General features: G+C 44.6%; 4 protein-coding genes across 8 annotated transcripts in view; 3 read left to right on the top strand and 1 right to left on the bottom strand.

Annotated features, from left to right (window-relative positions):
• The first annotated feature begins 552 nt into the window (after positions 1-552).
• On the top strand, positions 553-2,867 carry pop7 (POP7 homolog, ribonuclease P/MRP subunit). Its single transcript, XM_041238409.1, has 3 exons — positions 553-656; positions 1,917-2,167; positions 2,562-2,867. The coding sequence occupies exons 2-3, from the start codon at positions 1,918-1,920 to the stop codon at positions 2,714-2,716; spliced, it is 405 nt and encodes a 134-aa protein (XP_041094343.1). The 5' UTR covers positions 553-656; position 1,917; the 3' UTR covers positions 2,717-2,867.
• A 974-nt stretch (positions 2,868-3,841) lies between these two features.
• ufsp1 (UFM1-specific peptidase 1 (non-functional)) lies at positions 3,842-5,617 on the top strand. 3 transcript variants are annotated; one of them, XM_041238384.1, is made up of 2 exons: positions 3,842-4,257; positions 4,549-5,617. In XM_041238384.1, exon 2 carries the CDS (start codon positions 4,596-4,598, stop codon positions 5,256-5,258), a length of 663 nt encoding a protein of 220 aa, XP_041094318.1. In that variant the 5' UTR covers positions 3,842-4,257; positions 4,549-4,595; the 3' UTR covers positions 5,259-5,617. The 3 variants fall into 3 exon arrangements, with proteins under 3 accessions (XP_041094318.1, XP_041094320.1, XP_041094319.1); XM_041238386.1 differs by having other exon boundaries at positions 3,842-4,273; XM_041238385.1 differs by having other exon boundaries at positions 3,842-4,277.
• A 6,200-nt stretch (positions 5,618-11,817) lies between these two features.
• Positions 11,818-13,203, top strand: tnfsf13 (TNF superfamily member 13). Its single transcript, XM_041238419.1, has 3 exons — positions 11,818-11,987; positions 12,164-12,317; positions 13,003-13,203. The coding sequence occupies exons 2-3, from the start codon at positions 12,191-12,193 to the stop codon at positions 13,110-13,112; spliced, it is 237 nt and encodes a 78-aa protein (XP_041094353.1). The 5' UTR covers positions 11,818-11,987; positions 12,164-12,190; the 3' UTR covers positions 13,113-13,203.
• Positions 13,204-18,996: 5,793 nt separating this feature from the next.
• The window catches only part of LOC121306537 (disks large homolog 4), a 37,068-nt gene continuing 36,064 nt past the window's right edge, over positions 18,997-20,000 (bottom strand). For all 3 annotated transcript variants that reach the window (XM_041238307.1, XM_041238306.1, XM_041238305.1), the window contains exons 21-22: positions 19,599-19,690; positions 18,997-19,155 (exon numbers count right to left, since the gene is read on the bottom strand). In XM_041238307.1, coding sequence (XP_041094241.1) covers positions 19,049-19,155; positions 19,599-19,690 — 199 coding nt within the window. In that variant the 3' untranslated portion in view covers positions 18,997-19,048. The remainder of the gene's footprint in view (positions 19,156-19,598; positions 19,691-20,000) is intronic.

Genomic DNA, 20,000 nt, shown 5'->3' with positions numbered 1-20,000 from the left:
ACAAACCCGAACCCCCCTAAAGGTGGGCTGCAGAAACCGTGCCGTGCCGTTCCGTGCACGATCCTGACCGGCACACAGTAAAGAGAGGGGGGTGTCGAAAGGCTAATTGTCACAAAAGTCGCAATATTTACAATTAACGTGACCTTAGAAACACACCAGTATTTTAACCGTAAGAAAATCGCTTCTAGAAAGCACAATGTGGGTTGTTGAATTTATTTAAAGAAAAAGGCTGTATTAGCTTTTAAAACCACCCCTCTCTCATGACACGGCAATCGAAATGGTTCGTTCCCGAAAGGGGCAGCGTCTGGAACGTTCCATTGCCGCAACCAAACGGAGGTGGGGGGTGTCTATTTTCACCGGTGAGGTGTAAATTCTGAAAAAAAACAAAAAACAAAAATTAAATGCAAGATTAATCAACACTAAATATTTAGAGTATATTTAATTTTCCCTCACGGTACGCCCGTCGTCTCAAAAAAATTCAAAACATGTGAAAAGAAAACGATTGAATAGAACCCCCCCCCCCCGTCCCAATTCCCTTTAAACCCAGCGGAGCTTGATCTGCCACAGCGCAGTAATGGCTTTGCTGTCTGGCACGCTGCAGAAACGTGCTGTGGGTTTTGTTCTGTGAGAAAACGAGTCGACCGTCGAGTTGCCAGGTGGGTGAAAATTAACGTCCTGCGTGCAAATTAATCTCCAGAGCTGGAAGAACTGAGCCCGGCGCTGTGCCGCAGAGGCATCGTTAGATACGCGCTCGTTTCCTGCAAAGCTGTGCTGGAGCATGTCGATTTTGCAATGATTTGAACTGGTTGGGTTTGTGAAATTACAACGGATTGATTGCGTGGCGTGGCTTGTGCTTGTAAAAATGCTTTAGCTATATATATATATATATATATATATATAATATATATATATATGGGAAATGTATAGATATGATAACAGACCTAATAGACAGCAATCGAATAAGCGCGTCTGCAGAGATGCGGAGACAGACAGACAGCGTGCCACAGGCTCCGCGCCTGGTTTTCATAGTAAGACACACACCTGAGCTTGTTACCCAGACACGCTGCGGGGCTGATCAAGCTGGCAGTAAAACGTGGACTGGGTGACACTGCTGCGCAACAGGAGTCTTACTGCCATTGCTGAAATTGGACAAGGGGCTGTGTAAAGCCATACCCCTGTCCCGGAGAGCCACAGTCCAGCAGGGTGTGGAACCCCTGTCCCGGAGAGCCACGGCCCGGCAGGGTGTGGAACCCCTGTCCCGGAGAGCCACGGCCCGGCAAGGTGTGGAACCCCTGTCCCGGAGAGCCACGGCCCGGCAAGGTGTGGAACCCCTGTCCCGGAGAGCCACGGCCCGGCAAGGTGTGGAACCCCTGTCCCGGAGAGCCACGGCCCGGCAGGGTGTGGAACCCCTGTCCCGGAGAGCCACGGCCCGGCAGGGTGTGGAACCCCTGTCCCGGAGAGCCACGGCCCGGCAAGGTGTGGAACCCCTGTCCCGGAGAGCCACGGCCCGGCAGGGTGTGGAACCCCTGTCCCGGAGAGCCACGGCCCGGCAGGGTGTGGACCCCTGTCCCGGAGAGCCAGCGTTGCTCGCTCCCTGCTCTAAGCGGATGTGGGGGTCTTGTTTGCGTCCCAGTGATCTCTGTGTCTCTCTCCCTCTCTGTCTCTCCCTGTCTCTCTCTCTCCTCTCTGTCTCTCTCTCTCTCTCTGTCTCTCCTCTCTCCCCCTCTCTGACTCTCCTCTGTGTTTCTCTCTCCTATCTCCCCCTCTCTCTCTCTCTCTCTCTCCCTCTCCCCCTCCCCTCTCTGACTCTCTCTCTGTGTCCCTTTCTCTCTCCTCTGTGTTTCTCTCTCCTATCTCCCCCTCTCTGTCTCTCCTCTCTGTCTCCCCCTCTCTCTCCCCGCTCTCTGCGCTGTAAGGATGGCGGATGGCGGGGGGACGCTGGCGCAGCACCGCGAGATCGACCAGGCGGAGTTCACGCTGAGGAAGAGGTTACCACGCAAGCTGCCACGGCGCAGAAACGACGTCTACGTCAACATGAAGACCGACTTCCGCGCCCAGCTGGCTCGCTGTCAGAAGCTGCTGGAGGGAGGCGAGTTCAACGAGATCTGCATCCACGGGCTGGGGCTGGCCATCAACCGGGCCATCAACATCGCGCTGCAGCTGCAAGGTGCGCCCGCTTATCACCACGCCTCCCAGAGGCGTCTCTGATCTGATCTGTATATACCTGCCTGCAGGAGAACCTCAGTGACTCGCAGACCCCTGTTCTGAGAACACCGAGACAGTTCTGAGAACCCCGAGCCAGTTCTGAGAACCCCGAGCCAGTTCTGAGGTTCCGAGTTCCAGTTCTAAAAGGCTGCACTGTCTACCAGGTTCAGTCTGGGTATGGACAGCAGTGTGCAAATCTAGCTGCTCAAGATGTGTCCCTGATCTCCTTTATATACCTGCCTGCATGAGAACACCTCGGGGTGGGAGAATTTCAGTTTCCACCTCGGTAAATCAGGGATGTGGAAACGCTTCTTGTTGGTTCTGCACGTGACCCCGTTTTTGTCTCCGTTGCCTAGGGAACGGGCTGGGGGCGCTGCGGCTGGCTCCGAACACGTCCACGGTGGAGCTGGTTGACGATCTGGAGCCCGAGACGGACGAGGGAGAACCGGCGAGCCGAACGCGCAACAACTCTGCCATTCACATCAAAGTGTTCCGCGTGGACCACCAGTAGGGTGGCGCTCTCATCCCCCACACAGCTAATAACAGATTAATAACAGCTAATAGCAGATGCAAATACATTTAAGACATAATGCATTAAATACAGTGAGATACAGGGCAGAGCACAGTCAATACAAACAGCATATAACACAATGCAGATACATTAAATACAGTGAAATACAGGGCAGAGCACACTCAATACAAACAGCATATAACACAATGCAGATACATTAAATACAGTGAAATACAGGGCAGAGCACACTCAATACAAACAGCATATAACACAATGCAGATACATTAAATACAGTGAAATACAGGGCAGAGCACGCTCAATACAAACAGCATATAACACAATGGAAGTGAAAGCAGTTATTATCGACACATCTGTAAAATATCAAATTCCGATTTCTTCGAAGGAAAGGGGGTCACGAATTGGAATTAAAGGCATTGGTGCCTGGCCCTGTTGGTATGTCTATTCAAATGCAGTTTGTATGGGGTTTGTGTTTGTTTATTTGTATTTGTTAAAATCCTATCCTGAATAAAGGAGAGTGTCTTGCTGCTTGAAGCGGCTCTCATCACTGCCTGCCTGGTTTCTCCGTGTTTCTGTGGTATGTGATCGTGATCCACCCGAAGTACCGTCTCATTGAGAAGCTTCCTCACAACAACGACCCAAACGTGAGTAGATAATGCTGAGAAACAGAACTGCCTGCACGTGTGAACAGAGGTTTAAACATCATCATAATAATAATATCTTTATATAGCGCCTTTCACAGTGTACCTCCATCACACAGTGCTTTCCAGAGGCAGGCTGTGAACTGCGCATTAGATGCAGAGTCACTTCCAATAGTGCATTGATTCAGCATCCACACCCTGCTGGACTGTGGCTCTCCGGGACAGGGGTATGGCTTTACACAGCCCCTTGCGCAAGGAGGTGAAGCGACTCTCTCAGGGTCACACACAGCCAGTCAGACAGCGGCAGAGGTGGGATTTGAACCAGGGACCAGCCCTGGACTTTAACCGCTGGACCGCACTGCCTCCGCATACCTCTATATGAACGAATGCGCCAAAAATGAGAGGGAGGGGGAGATTCACAGGGTTTATCAGCAATCAAAATAATAATAATAATAATAATAATAATAATAATAGAGGATTACAGCAATAATTTCCTTCGAAAAAGTAAACAGATATTAGTACGTGTTTTATCCACATTATTATAGTTTTAATAACTACGAAGGGCTACAGGCATTGGTAGTTTTAAGCGTATGTGTACCAACTGACGTTGGAAACATTATAAACGTATATAATTTGTTTACAGTGCGGTTGCAAAATATGACACTTAACACAGACACACTGAGAGTATGGCTTTAAAGCAGAGTTATAAGAAGCAAATAACCCTAATACTATATATGCAAAGACAATAAAAACAATAAAGAAATATTTTAAAATAAATAACATGCGTGTTTAACTGGGGGTTTCCGTCCTGACCTCGGAACCAATGTTGATCGTGATGTGGGCGGCAGGTCGGAGCGAGTTCAGCGGGACGGGGTGGACAAGGTATTTTGGAGCCCGTGTGGGTTTGTAAATTTCTTTTGAGTTTTGTTTATGTGTTTAAATCGTGTGTTTAAATGTCTCGTCGAGCTCTCTCCTCGCAGAATAGTGTTGCTTCTCATGCTGGTTTGGTTTTTTCGGTTTATTTTGTAATAGCGGGTCAGGGTTACCGGACTGATTGTGAAGTGCACCGAGCTTTTATATAATATAAAGTAATATATTCAGTTTGGGACAATAATGCAAACACAAGGGTTCTTTTTTGTTATTTTATTTTATTTGTGTTTGTTTCCCCCCCAGGGAGAAATTGTGCACTGCTTTCAAAATAAAAATAATAAATATATTAAATGCATCACAACAGTGGGCTCCTTCGAAATGCGCACCAGGGGCTCCCGCCCCCCGAACCGGAGTCCAGTATTTGGAGACGGTCCCTCATCAGGGGGGATTGTCTCTATTATCACTACGGCTGCGACGGGCTGGACGATCGTGGCTGGGGCTGCGGGTACCGGACTCTGCAGACCCTGTCGTCTTGGATCTGCTTCCAAACTCCCGGTGAAAACGCAACCCCGTCCCCGGGGCAGATCCAAGAGGCTCTGGTTCAAATCCAGGACAAGCCGCCCGGTTTCGCGGGCTCCCGGAGCTGGATCGGCTCCTTCGAAATCGCCTTGTGCTTGGAAAGCTTTCACCGGGTCCCTTGCAAGATCGTGCACGTCCGCCGGGGAGCCGAACTTCCAAACCGGGTCGACGAACTCCACCGGCACTTCGAGCGCTTCGGCTCCCCAGCCATGATGGGAGGGGACAGCGATAACGGGTCCAAAGCGATCCTCGGGGTCTGTTCGGGCGACCGGGGTCACTATCTGTTGGTGTTGGACCCCCATTATCACGGTCCAGCCGGCTCGGTTCAGAAGGAAACGGCGCAAGCCGAAGGCTGGGTGTCGTGGAAGAAAATCGATTCTTTCGATCAGCGTTCCTTCTATAATTTCTGCCTGCCCCAGCTTGCTGGGAAATAAAAAGGTAAATCGTCTTCTATTTGAAAGGGAACTCGGTTCAAACTCTGGCTTCATAAGTGCATCGCATCGAGGAGCGACAGGACTCGGTTCGGCCCGCCAGCGCTGGTCCGGTTCCGAGCAGCGGATTGATCTCACATCTTTGTTCACGTCGGGTCATTTTGAAGGATCTCAGTGATTTAGCATTAAAAAAAAAAAAAAACATGGTTCTGTCGTCCTTGGTAACCCCTGGCAACCCCACTCCATCCCCTCTGTGTGTAAAGAAGTGTCCCCTTCCTTCTGTCTCCACTCCTTGTCCCCGCAGTGTTCCCTCTGGTCCAGGTTTCTGTGCTGTTCAATAAAAAATAAAAATAAAAAAAAAACGTGACTGAACAATTAAATTATGATTAATGTGTAGAGACTTGGATTACGATCTCTGACCTTGCACCAATGCTCGTGACAAAGGTGAGTCCATGCAGTGTGAGCCAAAAGTCCTGGTTTTCAATCGGAGTTTAATAATCAGACACACTGTGGGGCTGATCAAGCTGGCAGTAAAACCTGGAGTGGGTGACACTGCTGCGCAACTGGACTCTTATTTCCATCGCTGAATTTGGACAAGGGGCTGTGTAAAGATTTTAGTGTGAGAGACAGACTCAATACACCCGCAGATGCAGAGTACAGACAAAGAACTGAGATTCACCGCATTCTCAAGCCCGCCCTTAATCAGTATGCGAGGTACCGATAGAGGCATGTTGTTGCATTGCCGCGGTATTAACAGTAGATGTCGCTATTACAGATTTCATTATTTATATATATTCCACGGCCAGGGGGCGTATTTCAGATTGGTGGTCGAGTTTGTTTCGATAAAAGTTTGTTTTATTCAATGTTAGCATTTTGCAGTCTTACAAAACACACGCACGCACACACACACACCAACAACAACGCAAAGCGAAAATAAGCTTTTGCGTAACCATGAAGCGCAAGTGTTCTATAGTACACTGATTACACTCTGAACTCGATGAATGAAATGATTATAAATGAAAGTGCTTTACCACAGTAATACCAGCAAACACAGTAATACCAGTTTTAATACGCAGTATTTACCATGGTTACCCATTTACAATGCTTCCCTATGCTTTACCACACCTCTCTGTGCTTTACAATGCTCCCCTATGCTTTACCAGACCTCTCTGTGCTTTACAATGCTTCCCTATGCTTTACCAGACCTCTCTGTGCTTTACAATGCTTCCCTATGCTTTACCAGACCTCTCTGTGCTTTACAATGCTTCCCTATGCTTTACCAGACCTCTCTGTGCTTTACAATGCTTCCCTATGCTTTACCAGACCTCTCTGTGCTTTACAATGCTTCCCTATGCTTTACCAGACCTCTCTGTGCTTTACAATGCTTCCCTATGCTTTACCAGACCTCTCTGTGCTTTACAATGCTTCCCTATGCTTTACCAGACCTCTCTGTGCTTTACAATGCTTCCCTATGCTTTGCCAGACCTCTCTGTGCTTTACAATGCTTCCCTATGCTTTACCAGACCTCTCTGTGCTTTACAATGCTTCCCTATGCTTTACCAGACCTCTCTGTGCTTTACAATGCTTCCCTGTGCTTTACCAGACCTCTCTGTACTTTACAATGCTTCCCTGTGCTTTACCAGACCTCTTTTGACACAGACTGTTGACGAATGCTTAACGTTGCACTACACAACGTGTACACACACACACACACACACACACGCGTTTGTAATTCTTCACGGAGTTTCACAGAGGGGGGGGCGATGACGTCACCCGACCTTCACCCGTGTCGCAATAGCAGCGGTCTCTCCGTGTGGGCGCGTCACACCATGCCTCTTTTACCCTTTTAAACTGGAGCAGAATTTGCATTTAAAAAAAAAAAAAAAACTGGCGCCTGTACAAAACAAACAGGAAAGCTGCCGAGCCGGTAAGCACTGCAGACCCGAGCCACCGCACTGGCATCTGCCTTACAATCGCAGCGACTGTAAACACCCCCGTGTTTCAATACCAAGCTTGCATTGCAGCCCTGCGCTGAACTGGGACACCCGTGCGAGTCTCCTGGGATAAAACAGGCGCCCGTCAAATCAATACACAAACAATACTATCCTGTGCAGTCTTTATAAATTACAAGGGGCTGCAGCTGTCAGCGCTGATCCAGATGCAACAGCGTTCAGGGGATAATGTGGGCATTGTTCTTCAGCTGGCTTGTGCATGTGCCAACAGGATGTGAGTAATGCCCTTTGGCACGCTGTGTGATCTCCCTGTTTATCACTGTCCAGGGATAACTCAAACGCACACCCACCCACCCACACGCTGTCTCTCTGCAGGTGCTGTGCAAGCCTGCCTTGCTCTCGACTTCCACGATTTCTTCTAGTCTGTTTTCTCACATACACTTTGTGGTTGACTTTTCAAAAAAAAAAAAAAGCAATCTGTGTGCAGGATGCCTGGGGAGCAATGCCAGCGGACCTCCGGGAACAAGTTACGTCACAGCTTGCCTCCTCTGCCTCTCTGCCTGGCCGGGGGGGCACTGCTTGGGCTGCTGGCCTGCGCCGCTGCCCTCTACTCTCAGTGCCTGCAGATAGAGGGCTTGCGAGGGGAGCTGGGTGAACTCAGAATGCTTGTGCGAGCCTATGGGAGGCCGTTGAACCTCCAGAGAGAACCTCGTGAAGAGCCGGCGGGCTGTGAGCTACGGCAGGCAAATGAGGTGGGTTGAGGCCTTGGCTAAACCAGGGGTGTCCAGTCACGGTCTGGTGGGTGGGTGGGTGGTGGTGGTGGGGGAGCTATTCCACTCCAGGCTGACCCCCTTTTTAAAAGGTGCAAGGGGGCATGTGTGTCACTCGCGCGCACATGAGATCCCGAACCATTTCAGGGTCTGAATAAACAAGGGTTTCAGTTTAATGATTTATAGAAAAGAGGCGTCTCTGATCTGATCTGTACACACCTGCCTGCAGGAACGCATCGGTGACTCGCAGACCCCAGTTCTGAGAACACAGAGACCGTTCTGAGGTTCTGAGAACCCCGAGCCAGTTCTGAGGTTCCGAGTTCCAGTTCTAAAAGGCTGCACTGTCTACCAGGTTCAGTCTGGGTATGGACAGCAGTGTGCAAATCTAGCAGCTCAAGATGTGTCCCTGATCTCCTTTATATACCTGCACTCATTCCACGTCATTACAGTGTCCTGATGCACAGCTGCAATGTACTTTAGCGGGTCACTCTTTTTTGCGTGACGTAACCCGACCCCCTTTCCGCCACAGCTGCGTGCTTGCATACACCGTGCAAAAAGATCTGACTATGAAGAACATTGTAACTCTGCACAACAGCGCTGCAATGACGCGTATTTAAAACATTAGACGAGGAGACGATATAGTTCAGGGGGAACATTGAAATAACAGACTAGTTAAAAGTATATGATTAAAACGCTCCAAAATTACAAAGTAGCCTGTTCTCCAGTCAGGGCAATGGTACTTAATGGGTTTACAGATCAATAATAATAATAATAATAATAATAATAATAATAAATAATAATAATAAATAATCTTTGAATCGTTAAAATAACAGAACTCAGGTACTCATAAAATCTAAACACACGAGCTGGTGAAATTTTGGTACGGGCCACTACCGCCCTCTGCTGGACGCTGCCGGTATAACAACAGAACAATTCTCACATCTAATATATGCTAATCTGTACACAGACCATCTCATTCATTAACTTGAGATTCGTTACAGAAATGGGTTGACGTTATTGAAAAAATGTATTTTATTATTATTATATTATTATTATTATTATTATTCAGTGCTTTCCACAATGTATAGATTTTTTATAGGCTATATATTTAAACTATGCGTATTTTATCGATATTTTATTTCAGTCGGTGGAGTTTGTTCATATTTCCCAAACATAGATTTAACCCCAGAAAGTGCTGAAAGAATCGAGCACTTGTCGAGCAAAACGATTTCTTAAATATATTAAAGTCAGCACACACACACACACACACTCTTGCAGAAATGTCTAGATAACAGTTTGTTCCATAGAGCCCGGTCAGCGCTGATTTAAATCGACGGGCAAATTGGGGAAAATGACGTCCCCCGGTCGCTTGCTAACTTACCTGTCTCTCTCTCTCGGATGCCGCGCAGCTCCGGGGTGAAGACTCATCCAGCCGGCGGAGGAGGCAGTCCGGCAAAGAGGGCCGCGGGCGAACGGGTGAGTGAATTAGCAAATGAATTTGACAGACGCCTTTATCCGTCATGTGCAGGACAGTAAAGGGTTTCCAAATGCAAAAATCAAGATTTTAACACAGTAACTGCAAATTATACACTTGTAATTTCACCCACCTGCTCTCTATTGCTTTCCATGCGCCTTACGCCGGATATTTGCTATAAGCTGCTGTATTTAATGCACTATTTCATGTATTCTGCTGCTATCCTGTATTCTGCTCTTTCCACTGTATTTAATGCACTATTTCATGTGTTATGCTGCTATCCTGTATTCTGCTCTTTCCACTGTATTTAATGCACTATTTCATGTATTATGCTGCTATCCTGTATTCTGCTCTTTCCACTGTATTTAATGCACTATTTCATGTATTCTGCTGCTATCCTGTATTCTGCTCTTTCCACTGTATTTAATGCACTATTTCATGTATTATGCTGCTATCCTGTATTCTGCTCTTTCCACTGTATTTAATGCACTATTTCATGTATTATGCTGCTATCCTGTATTCTGCTCTTTCCACTGTATTTAATGCACTATTTCATGTATTCTGCTGCTATCCTGTATTCTGCTCTTTCCACTGTATTTAATGCACTATTTCATGTATTATGCTGCTATCATGTATTCTGCTCTTTCCACTGTATTTAATGCACTATTTCATGTATTCTGCTGCTATCCTGTATTCTGCTCTTTCCACTGTATTTAATGCACTATTTCATGTATTCTGCTGCTATCCTGTATTCTGCTCTTTCCACTGTATTTAATGCACTATTTCATGTATTATGCTGCTATCCTGTATTCTGCTCTTTCCACTGTATTTAATGCACTATTTCATGTATTATGCTGCTATCCTGTATTCTGCTCTTTCCACTGTATTTAATGCACTATTTCATGTATTATGCTGCTATCCTGTATTCTGCTCTTTCCACTGTATTTAATGCACTATTTCATGTATTATGCTGCTATCCTGTATTCTGCTCTTTCCACTGTATTTAATGCACTATTTCATGTATTCTGCTGCTATCCTGTATTCTGCTCTTTCCACTGTATTTAATGCACTATTTCATGTATTCTGCTGCTATCCTGTATTCTGCTCTTTCCACTGTATTTAATGCACTATTTCATGTATTATGCTGCTATCCTGTATTCTGCTCTTTCCACTGTATTTAATGCACTATTTCATGTATTCTGCTGCTATCCTGTATTCTGCTCTTTCCACTGTATTTAATGCACTATTTCATGTATTCTGCTGCTATCCTGTATTCTGCAGATTTGGAGGGTATATATTAGCAGTGCACAGCGCATCAGCTGAGGATTCAGTGACGTCTGCTCTGCCCTGAACGTCAGGCGAGTCCAGGGCAGAGCAGGAGGGGCGGATCAGGAGATCTATAAGGACAGTCTAAACTGTAATAGCCTCCAATTAGTTCGAACCTAATCGAATCCCTCCCCCCTTCACCCTGTATCCCAGCGCAGCCTTGCATAAATGCCCTGCCACTGTATGTAAAATGCTCCCCTTATTGCATGTTACAGAGAGTCCAATCTATTTTGTTGTCATTCCTCACTGTATTTCTGCCTGCATTTATTATGCTGCTATCATGTATTATGCTCCCACTGTATTTAATGCACTATTTCATGGTTGTGCTGCTATCCTGTATTGCTCTTTCCACTGTATTTAATGCATACGGTATTATGAGTGTATTCTGCTCTTTCCACTGTATTTTTGCACAAACTGCTTATCCTGTATTTTGCTCTTTCCACTGTAGACTATTTCATGATATCAGGGTATTCTGCTCTTTCCACTGTATTTAATGCACTATTTCATGTATTATGCTGCTATCCTTTAAAAACTTTCCACTGTATTTAATACACTATTTCATGTAATTGCAAAAAACTAAAACCCATAGAGGACATATGCACAGATTGTCAGTGATAGTTGGAGGGCTCCTATAGTCACCTGTAGCAAGCGTGGCGCATCGCTGAGGAGGTCCAAGCGCATCAGCTGAGGATCCAGTGGTGTGTCTGCCAAGGCGAGTCCAGGGCAGAGCAGGAGGGGCGGATCAGGAGATCTATAAGGACAGTCTAAACTGTAATAGCAAGTTCGAAAACAAAATCCCAGCGCAGCCTTGCATAACCCCTCCCACTAGCTCCGTATCATTGGGACCATCGGCGTGCCAGTCTGGGGCTGGGTCTCCAGAGCTCCAGGGAATGTCATCCATTGCCTCTCTCTGTTAATACTAGAGGCGTATTCTTTATCCCAACAACAGATCTCAGTGCAGAGCATCACGTGGGTAAATGGAAGGAATACAGATTTGAAACCCGGTCCGGTCCCGCCCTTGTGTCGTGTAACACAGTAGTTTATTCCACGTTTAGCGCCCGGCTCACTCTGTTTGGTGTTTGTGTTCACAGAAGCTGAGGACAGCACTGTAATCTTCTGGAGAGCCAGCTCCTTGCAGGGGAAAGCCTTTGAACTGAGCCCAGCTGCCACTGCCATCAAGGAGGACGGATTCTATTATGTATACAGCCAGGTAAAGATAGGCAGTTAGAGTTCCACACCAAGCGGCCGTGCCTTTAGCAGGGGAGACCCTCGGGGACCCCTACGCTCCCCTGACTGTGTGACTCCCCCCTGCACACCACGCGGCCGTGCCTTTACCAGGGGATACCATCGGGGAACCTCAACTGAAGCTCTGGTATTTCGTTTCAGGTCTTGTTCCACGACTGGACCTTCTTGATGGGTCAGGTGGTCATGAAGATTGGGGGAGGAGGGAGCAAAGGGAACGAGACGAACAGACTGCTGACTTGCTATAAGAGCATGCCGGAGAACGCAGAGCAAGCCTACAACACCTGCTTCACTGCCGGTGAGTCCTGCCCCCTCCCTCTCGCGCAGCAAGCCCTGCTCAGGGCCTCGGCCAGCAAGGTAGAAAGCAGAAGCGCACCCCCGGGAATCTGCTCGAGGAAGAGGAAGTCTGATCACCCCTCCCCGTGAAGTCTCTATAAGCATTTCTCTGTGAATAAAAACCGAACTCAGCCTGATAAAAAGTTTCCATAGTAAAAGAGAAGCACAGTAATGAAGCACAGTGAAAGCGTGGGACAGCACAGACAATGCTGTACAGCGTTTCCCTATTGGAAACGCTTAGAATGGTTAGTTTAACATCATTTGTTTATTAAAATATGCTTTACCAGACCTCTCTGTGCTTTACAATGCTTCACTGTGCTTTATCAGACCTCTCTGTGCTTTACAATGCTTCCTTGTGCTTTACCACACCTCTCTGTGCTTTACAATGCTTCCCCATGCTTTACCACACCTCTCTGTGCTTTACAATGCTTCCCTGTGCTTTACCAGACCTCTCTGTGCTTTACAATGCTTCCCTATGCTTTACCAGACCTCTCTGTGCTTTACAATGCTTCCCTATGCTTTACCAGACCTCTCTGTGCTTTACAATGCTTCCCTATGCTTTACCAGACCTCTCTGTGCTTTACAATGCTTCCCTGTACTTTACTAGACTGTGCTGTATTTTTACTCTCTCTCTCTCTCTGTGACAGGTGTCTACTTTCTGGAGAAAGGGTCTGTGCTGCAGCTCTCCGTTCCGCGGTTCAACGCTGGGATCCAGATAGTGGATCACTCCACCTTCATGGGGCTGATCCAGCTTTAACAGGGCGACAGACACACCCCGCCATTTTTTTGAAAAATGGTTTGCGCCAGAAGACTGTTTTTTTTTTCAGTGCACAAGGGTAATGACCCGAGACAAGAAAAATAAAGATTACAATTAATGTTATTTACACGTTTGTATGTGTGAAGACTATTATGTATTTATAATCTATATAATAATAATATTATAATTATATATTAATAATAATAAATCTATGTACCATTTTATAAAAGTGCATTTATTGTCATTATTTATCCCAGTATTATTTATATATATATACTATATATACACACACACACACACACACACACACACACACAACTATAAAAAGCGGATTTCAAAAACTTGTGATGTCATAACACAAACTCATGATGTCATAACACAAACTTGTGATGTCAGCACCAGCGTTGCCAAAAAAAAAAACTGCGAGTTTGTCAAATTCATTTTGTAAAACATGACTAAACGGAGGCCGTCTGCGAGTCCCCGGGCGAGAGCCGTGAGATCAAGAAGCAAAGGGGGGCTTAGAGCTCTCGCAGGCCGGAGCGGAGGGTCCCAGAGCGGCAGGAGCGTTCTCTCGGCTCCCCTAACCCGCGATCGGAAGCGGAGCGGGCCTTCTCTCAGCCTGGTCAGCTTGTTCGTTTTCCTGATGGAAGTGTTCTGCTCCACGATCTTCCTGCTTCTATGAACTTAGAACAACTGAGTTAAAAACAAATAAAAAAGAGACAAATACTCCCGCAGGGCCTCGCTGCAAACAGTATACTCTTGCAAGCTGTTTTCTCTCATATTTTTATAAGTACACGTTTCAAATATAAGCTGGATTTTAAAATGGTAAAAAGGGTCTTACATTATCTATCTGTCTATCTATCTATTATCTATCTGTCTATCTATCTGTCTATCTATCTATTATCTATCTGTCTATCTATCTATTATCTATCTGTTTGTCTATCTATTATCTATCTGTCTATCTGATGCCTTGGGTGGATCTGAATTGATTTTGTGACAATATTTGTTTTATAAATATTGATTTTGTGTATTCTATTTAATTGTTAAATAAAGGTTTATCAAAAAGTGTCTATCTATCTTATCTATCTGTCTATCTATCATATTATCTATCTATCTGCCTACCTACCTATCTAGCTGATATTTCTAGAGCGCTGGTTTTGTCCGGAGTTAAATTCGATTTTAATTTTTTTATTTTATGATGCCCTGGACAGCTTTAACACGCACAGGCGGGGCTGCGTGTGTATGACTGAGGGGGGAGACACACGAATTGTCTTTGGTTTGAATGCGCTTTCTTTACATGTCAGGGATAAGATAAGATCATTGCATTGCATATGAGACTTTTGGTGACAGTAACATGAAAATCAAGCATACTTTTTTTAAAAAGGTGAGGAAAGAAAAAGCAAACTTGTTATTAAAATAATTCTGTGGCTGATGATGTCACGGTGATGTCACCATAGAATGCTCATGCCACGAGGTTCAAAGGGATAAGGAACTCCTAAACAGAAAAGTCAACTTGAATATGTCATTGTAAGACAAACACATTGTGAATTTATTTATGACTATTTATCGCTGTGTATTTTACCTTTTAGTCCAGGCTGCGAGAATAAATTACTAATCAAAGCTGCTGTGTTTAATTGCGTTGTTAAACTCAAGCATCGACATCATTTACAAAAAAAAAAAAAAAAAAAAAAAAAAAAAAAAAAAAAAAAAAACGTTCAGGAAACACGTCAAATGAGAGAGAGCCGGGAGGCGTGAGGTCACAATGCAAGACATGGCGTCATGGCTAGCGTAGCTGGGGTACGTCACGAACCTGGAAAGGTATTTAAGCGTCGGGTTTGTTGCAAGTGAGCATTGCAGACATGGCTAGAAGAAGGAGACGACACGCCAGCACCCAGCTCAAGAGGCGCAGGCGCCGTAGGAGGCACGGGAAGAAAGCGAAACACTGACCAGGAGAACAGCCGGCGAAAGAAACTCCTCGCGTCCCGGAGAGAAAGACAGAGAAGAAGAAAAACAAAAAAAAACCAGAATCTGCACGGGATCGGGGTTCGAGGGATGCTAACTCACTGCCCAGCCGGGACCCTCTTCTGACAACTGTAATCAAATAAAAACTTTGAAAAAAAGATAAAAATGTGTGTAACGATGTTTGAATGAGCAGGCGCCTTTATCCCAGGGCGACTCACACAGGCTTCACAGGGCAGCGCAGGGTTACAATGCAAGCTGAGGCTGAGGGAGTTCATTCTATATAGAGGGGGTGCAACTCAATATGAGAACAAGGGAACATTATTCAGCAGCTTTCACTGGACTCTATGAAGCTGAGGGAGTTCATTCTATATAGAGGGGGTGCAATTCAATATGAGAACAAGGGAACATTATTCAGCAGCTTTCACTGGACTCTATGAAGCTGAGGGAGTTCATTCTATATAGAGGGGGTGCAATTCAATATGTTAACAAGGGAACATTATTCAGCAGCTTTCACTGGACTCTATGAAGCTGAGGGAGTTCATTCTATATAGAGGGGGTGCAATTCAATATGTTAACAAGGGAACATTATTCAGCAGCTTTCACTGGACTCTATGAAGCTGAGGGAGTTCATTCTATATAGAGGGGGTGCAATTCAATATGTTAACAAGGGAACATTATTCAGCAGCTTTCACTGGACTCTATGAAGCTGAGGGAGTTCATTCTATATAGAGGGGGTGCAATTCAATATGTTAACAAGGGAACATTATTCAGCAGCTTTCACTGGACTCTATGAAGCTGAGGGAGTTCATTCTATATAGAGGGGGTGCAATTCAATATGTTAACAAGGGAACATTATTCAGCAGCTTTCACTGGACTCTATGAAGCTGAGGGAGTTCATTCTATATAGAGGGGGTGCAATTCAATATGTTAACAAGGGAACATTATTCAGCAGCTTTCACTGGACTCTATGAAGCTGAGGGAGTTCATTCTATATAGAGGGGGTGCAATTCAATATGTTAACAAGGGAACATTATTCAGCAGCTTTCACTGGACTCTATGAAGCTGAGGGAGTTCATTCTATATAGAGGGGGTGCAATTCAATATGTTAACAAGGGAACATTATTCAGCAGCTTTCACTGGACTCTATGAAGCTGAGGGAGTTCATTCTATATAGAGGGGGTGCAATTCAATATGAGAACAAGGGAACATTATTCAGCAGCTTTCACTGGACTCTATGAAGCTGAGGGAGTTCATTCTATATAGAGGGGGTGCAATTCAATATGTTAACAAGGGAACATTATTCAGCAGCTTTCACTGGACTCTATGAAGCTGAGGGAGTTCATTCTATATAGAGGGGGTGCAATTCAATATGTTAACAAGGGAACATTATTCAGCAGCTTTCACTGGACTCTATGAAGCTGAGGGAGTTCATTCTATATAGAGGGGGTGCAATTCAATCTGTTAACAAGGGAACATTATTCAGCAGCTTTCATTCGACTTTATGCAGCGAGATGAGTTCATTCTACAGGGTGATGATGCAAAACTTTTAGAGAGAGCTATATACAACGATTTGATTTATTAAAAAATAAATTAATTAATAAATAAAAATAAAACAAAAGATAATTATCGTATTCCCAACTATCTTTAAAACACAGGAGTTGTTCATTTTTGGTAAGCTGTATGCACAGGGTGGATATTTTAAAAAAGTGAACTTTTTCTTTTTTTAAAGGAAAAAAAAATGACGTCAGATGAAGTAATCACAATAGAAGCCGTGACGTCAGGCGGCGTGTAAGGTTTTGGGTCACAGTGCTAACCCGCGCCCGGCTCCCCTATATAAGCGCTGCTTTTGGTTTGCAAAACCCGTTGCAAACATGGCAAGGAGAAGGAGACGCTCCAGCCGCCCGCTGCGCACACGGAGGCGCCGGAGACACGGGAGGAGGCGCAGGGGACGCAGATAGAGAGGGAGCCGCCGACACCCAACCGCACAGAGCTGAATTACCAACACTCCCCGGCACTTTGAAACGCTTCCAGCAGCAGTGTCTTCTTCCCAATAGCAACCGCTCCCGACAGGGAAAAAAAAAATTACCCGTCTAGATATGTATTGTACAATATAGCCGTGCGTAAAGTGTGTGTGTGTGTGTGTTATATAAGTCAGACTCCAACCAATATTCAATTTTATAACATAACCTTTTAATTTCATCATTTTATATACAGCTACATTACAACAAGCGATTCGTTCAGGTACAATGCGTCGATTCCTCTCAGCTCTTGCAAGAGAAAGACAGTTCATTAAAACCTCGTTTCTTATCATCATTTTAAACTTCTCTGCATTTATTTATTAATTTTTATAAAGAAATACAACGTCACTACACGCAGCAGCTATGGCATCAGACTCCCCTTAAATCAATCTGCATTTGTTAATTCCTATATCTATCTATCTATCTATCATATCTAATAATTCTCTCTGTCCATAAATTATCTATATGATCTATATATATATTATATCTATATATATATATTTGTATTTCTTTAATATATTTGATATATATCTATAATATTATATATATTATATATCATATATATAAATAATTAGACAATATTTATATATATATATATATATATATATATATATATATCTAATATATATATACTAGATATATATATACTATTATTATTAAACTGATATAAGTCAACTTTAGAGAAAATTCAGTGAGAACCCAATAGAAGAAGTCAGCCACGCTTCCGTTCCGTTGAGCAAGTCATGGTCTTATTGAAAAAACAAAACTTTTGAAAAAACAAAATTAAGAAAAACAAAACAAAACAAAAAAATAAAAAACAGAACTCGTTACATTGCATTTTAGACTGGAACTTGTGCGGGATAACAAAATTAGAGTCAAGAAAGTGAAAACGCAATTTGACAGCTTTTTCTTCACCCCATGCGGGAACTATAGCCTCTATCTTAATTGTTTTGTTGTTTTTGTTTTTTTTAAACAGATCGTCTTTAAATACATACAAACATACACAAAACTATTGGCAGATAACAAACAGCCTGACGGATCTCCTCTGAGCGTTTGCTGCTCGAGTTAACCGAAGACCCGCAGAGAGCGCTCTGCTGCGCCCTGTTCCCTGCGTTCACCGACCGGGCGCTGGTTTGTGAACCGTGCGCTGCGCGGTTCGCCGGACCCCCGCCTCTCCGCTCAATTCAAACGAGCCCAGATATCGGTCTAAAAGGATCAGCTTGTTTCGGGGATGCCCTTTGTAAACGAGATGCAGGTCCCAACAGCGCTGTCCTGCTTAAATAAACGCATTTGAAATTTGGGGAGAACCTGGATTGTGTTTATGGGGGGCAGGTTCATATTCATATTTGATTCACATTTAGTGCTTATTTTTCAGTAATAAATAAACAATTTTTTTAAAAATTATATATATATATATACACACACACAGTATACACACACAAAAACACATAGTTTTTATATTTTCTTTGTGGTAGCTATCCTGCGTTTTCGGTTAAAATAAATAAATTATTACACACACACTCGTATATATAAAATTTTTTTTTTTTTTTAAATCATCTTCATCTTTCTCATCATCATCTGCGATTTATTATTTTTCGATTTTTCAGTGTTTATTTTTCCTCGTTAAAAACCAAAATATAAAACACATGCACAAGCATTCTGCGTGCAGCCGAAACGATCCTGCGTGCAGCCGAAAACGAACCGCCTGTTTTTTTGTGTTTAGCAGTAGGCGGAGAGCATCAAGACATCGTCTCAGGTTTGACCCAGGAACATGTCGTCAGTTACGCAGCAATTTTTTTTTCTCTCTTTAAATTTCTTTGAGACCCTTTAAAAGAAAAAACTGGGACCACACACAGGCAGGGGGGTGGTGGGGGCCATTCTTGCCCCCGGCGCCCAGCCCCCGCCGGGCGTCTGCCCGCAGACTTGCAGACGACTGGACGGTCAGCAGTCCCTCCTTCACAGTCTCTCTCTCCCTGGAACCCAGATGTAAGGTCCCGATTGCTCTTCGATAACTCTTCTGATTTTGTGGTAGATTTCCTCGAAGCTATCCCCTTCCACGATAGCTGGAACAAAAGGGTGGGGGGCTTTGAATGCAAGACAGTGGGACTGGTCGAGCAGACCAGCGTTTGGGCTCTAGTGTCTTCATCAGTGTTACTGAAACTAAACTGAGTCAAGCAGACCAGCGTTTGGGCTCTAGTGCCTTCATCAGTGTTACTGAAACTAAACTGAGTCAAGCAATCCAGCGTTTGGGCTCTAGTGCCTTCATCAGTGTTATTGAAACTAAACTGAGTCAAGCAGAGCAGTGTTTGGGCTCTAGAGCCTTCATCAGTGTTATTGAAACTAAACTGAGTCAAGCAGAGCAGCGTTTGGGCTCTAGAGCCTTCATCAATAACGAAGACTGTACTTGGGGATTAGCTTTAAAAGGGATAAGCTTTGTCTGGCAAACACTTCACTGTGATTGGCTGGTTTCCGCTGTGCAGGCTGTTCTATGTGTTAGGGGTTTTACCTGAGAAGCACTCTGTGAATTCTTGCTCTAGCTTCACCGCCCGGTCTAAAGCTTTCCGAGCTTGATCCTCTGTCAACCTCTTATTAATTTCTCTGAAAAAAACAACAAAAAAAAAAAGTTACAGCATTGTTCTTGTTATTATTATTATTATTATTATTATTATTATTATTATTATTTTTGAATAATTTAGGAGAGGCGCTTTTATCCAAAGCGACTTCCAGAGACTAGGGGGGTGAACAGAGTCTCTTCCAATAGGACCTCGCTTTGTTTGACGTCTCATCTGAAGGACGGAGCACAAGGAGGTGAAGTGACTCGCTCAGGGTCTCTCACACACACCACACACACACACACACACACACACCCAAGGGAGAGTCAGTGGCTGAGCTGGGATTTGAACCTCCT

This window comes from Polyodon spathula, chromosome 48 (genome assembly GCF_017654505.1).
Source record: "Polyodon spathula isolate WHYD16114869_AA chromosome 48, ASM1765450v1, whole genome shotgun sequence".
Classification (NCBI taxonomy): Eukaryota; Metazoa; Chordata; class Actinopteri; order Acipenseriformes; family Polyodontidae; genus Polyodon; species Polyodon spathula.
This window is presented reverse-complemented; position numbering and strand designations above follow the sequence as displayed.

Excerpts from the sequence above, each read along its gene's own strand:
- pop7 (XM_041238409.1), top strand. The coding sequence starts at position 1,918 with ATGGCGGATGGCGGGGGGACGCTGGCGCAGCACCGCGAGATCGACCAG. Across the intron at positions 2,168-2,561 it reads CATCGCGCTGCAGCTGCAAG|GGAACGGGCTGGGGGCGCTG; the intron begins GTGCGCCCGCTT and ends TCCGTTGCCTAG.
- ufsp1 (XM_041238384.1), top strand. The coding sequence starts at position 4,596 with ATGCATCACAACAGTGGGCTCCTTCGAAATGCGCACCAGGGGCTCCCG.
- tnfsf13 (XM_041238419.1), top strand. The coding sequence starts at position 12,191 with ATGGGTCAGGTGGTCATGAAGATTGGGGGAGGAGGGAGCAAAGGGAAC. Across the intron at positions 12,318-13,002 it reads CAACACCTGCTTCACTGCCG|GTGTCTACTTTCTGGAGAAA; the intron begins GTGAGTCCTGCC and ends TCTCTGTGACAG.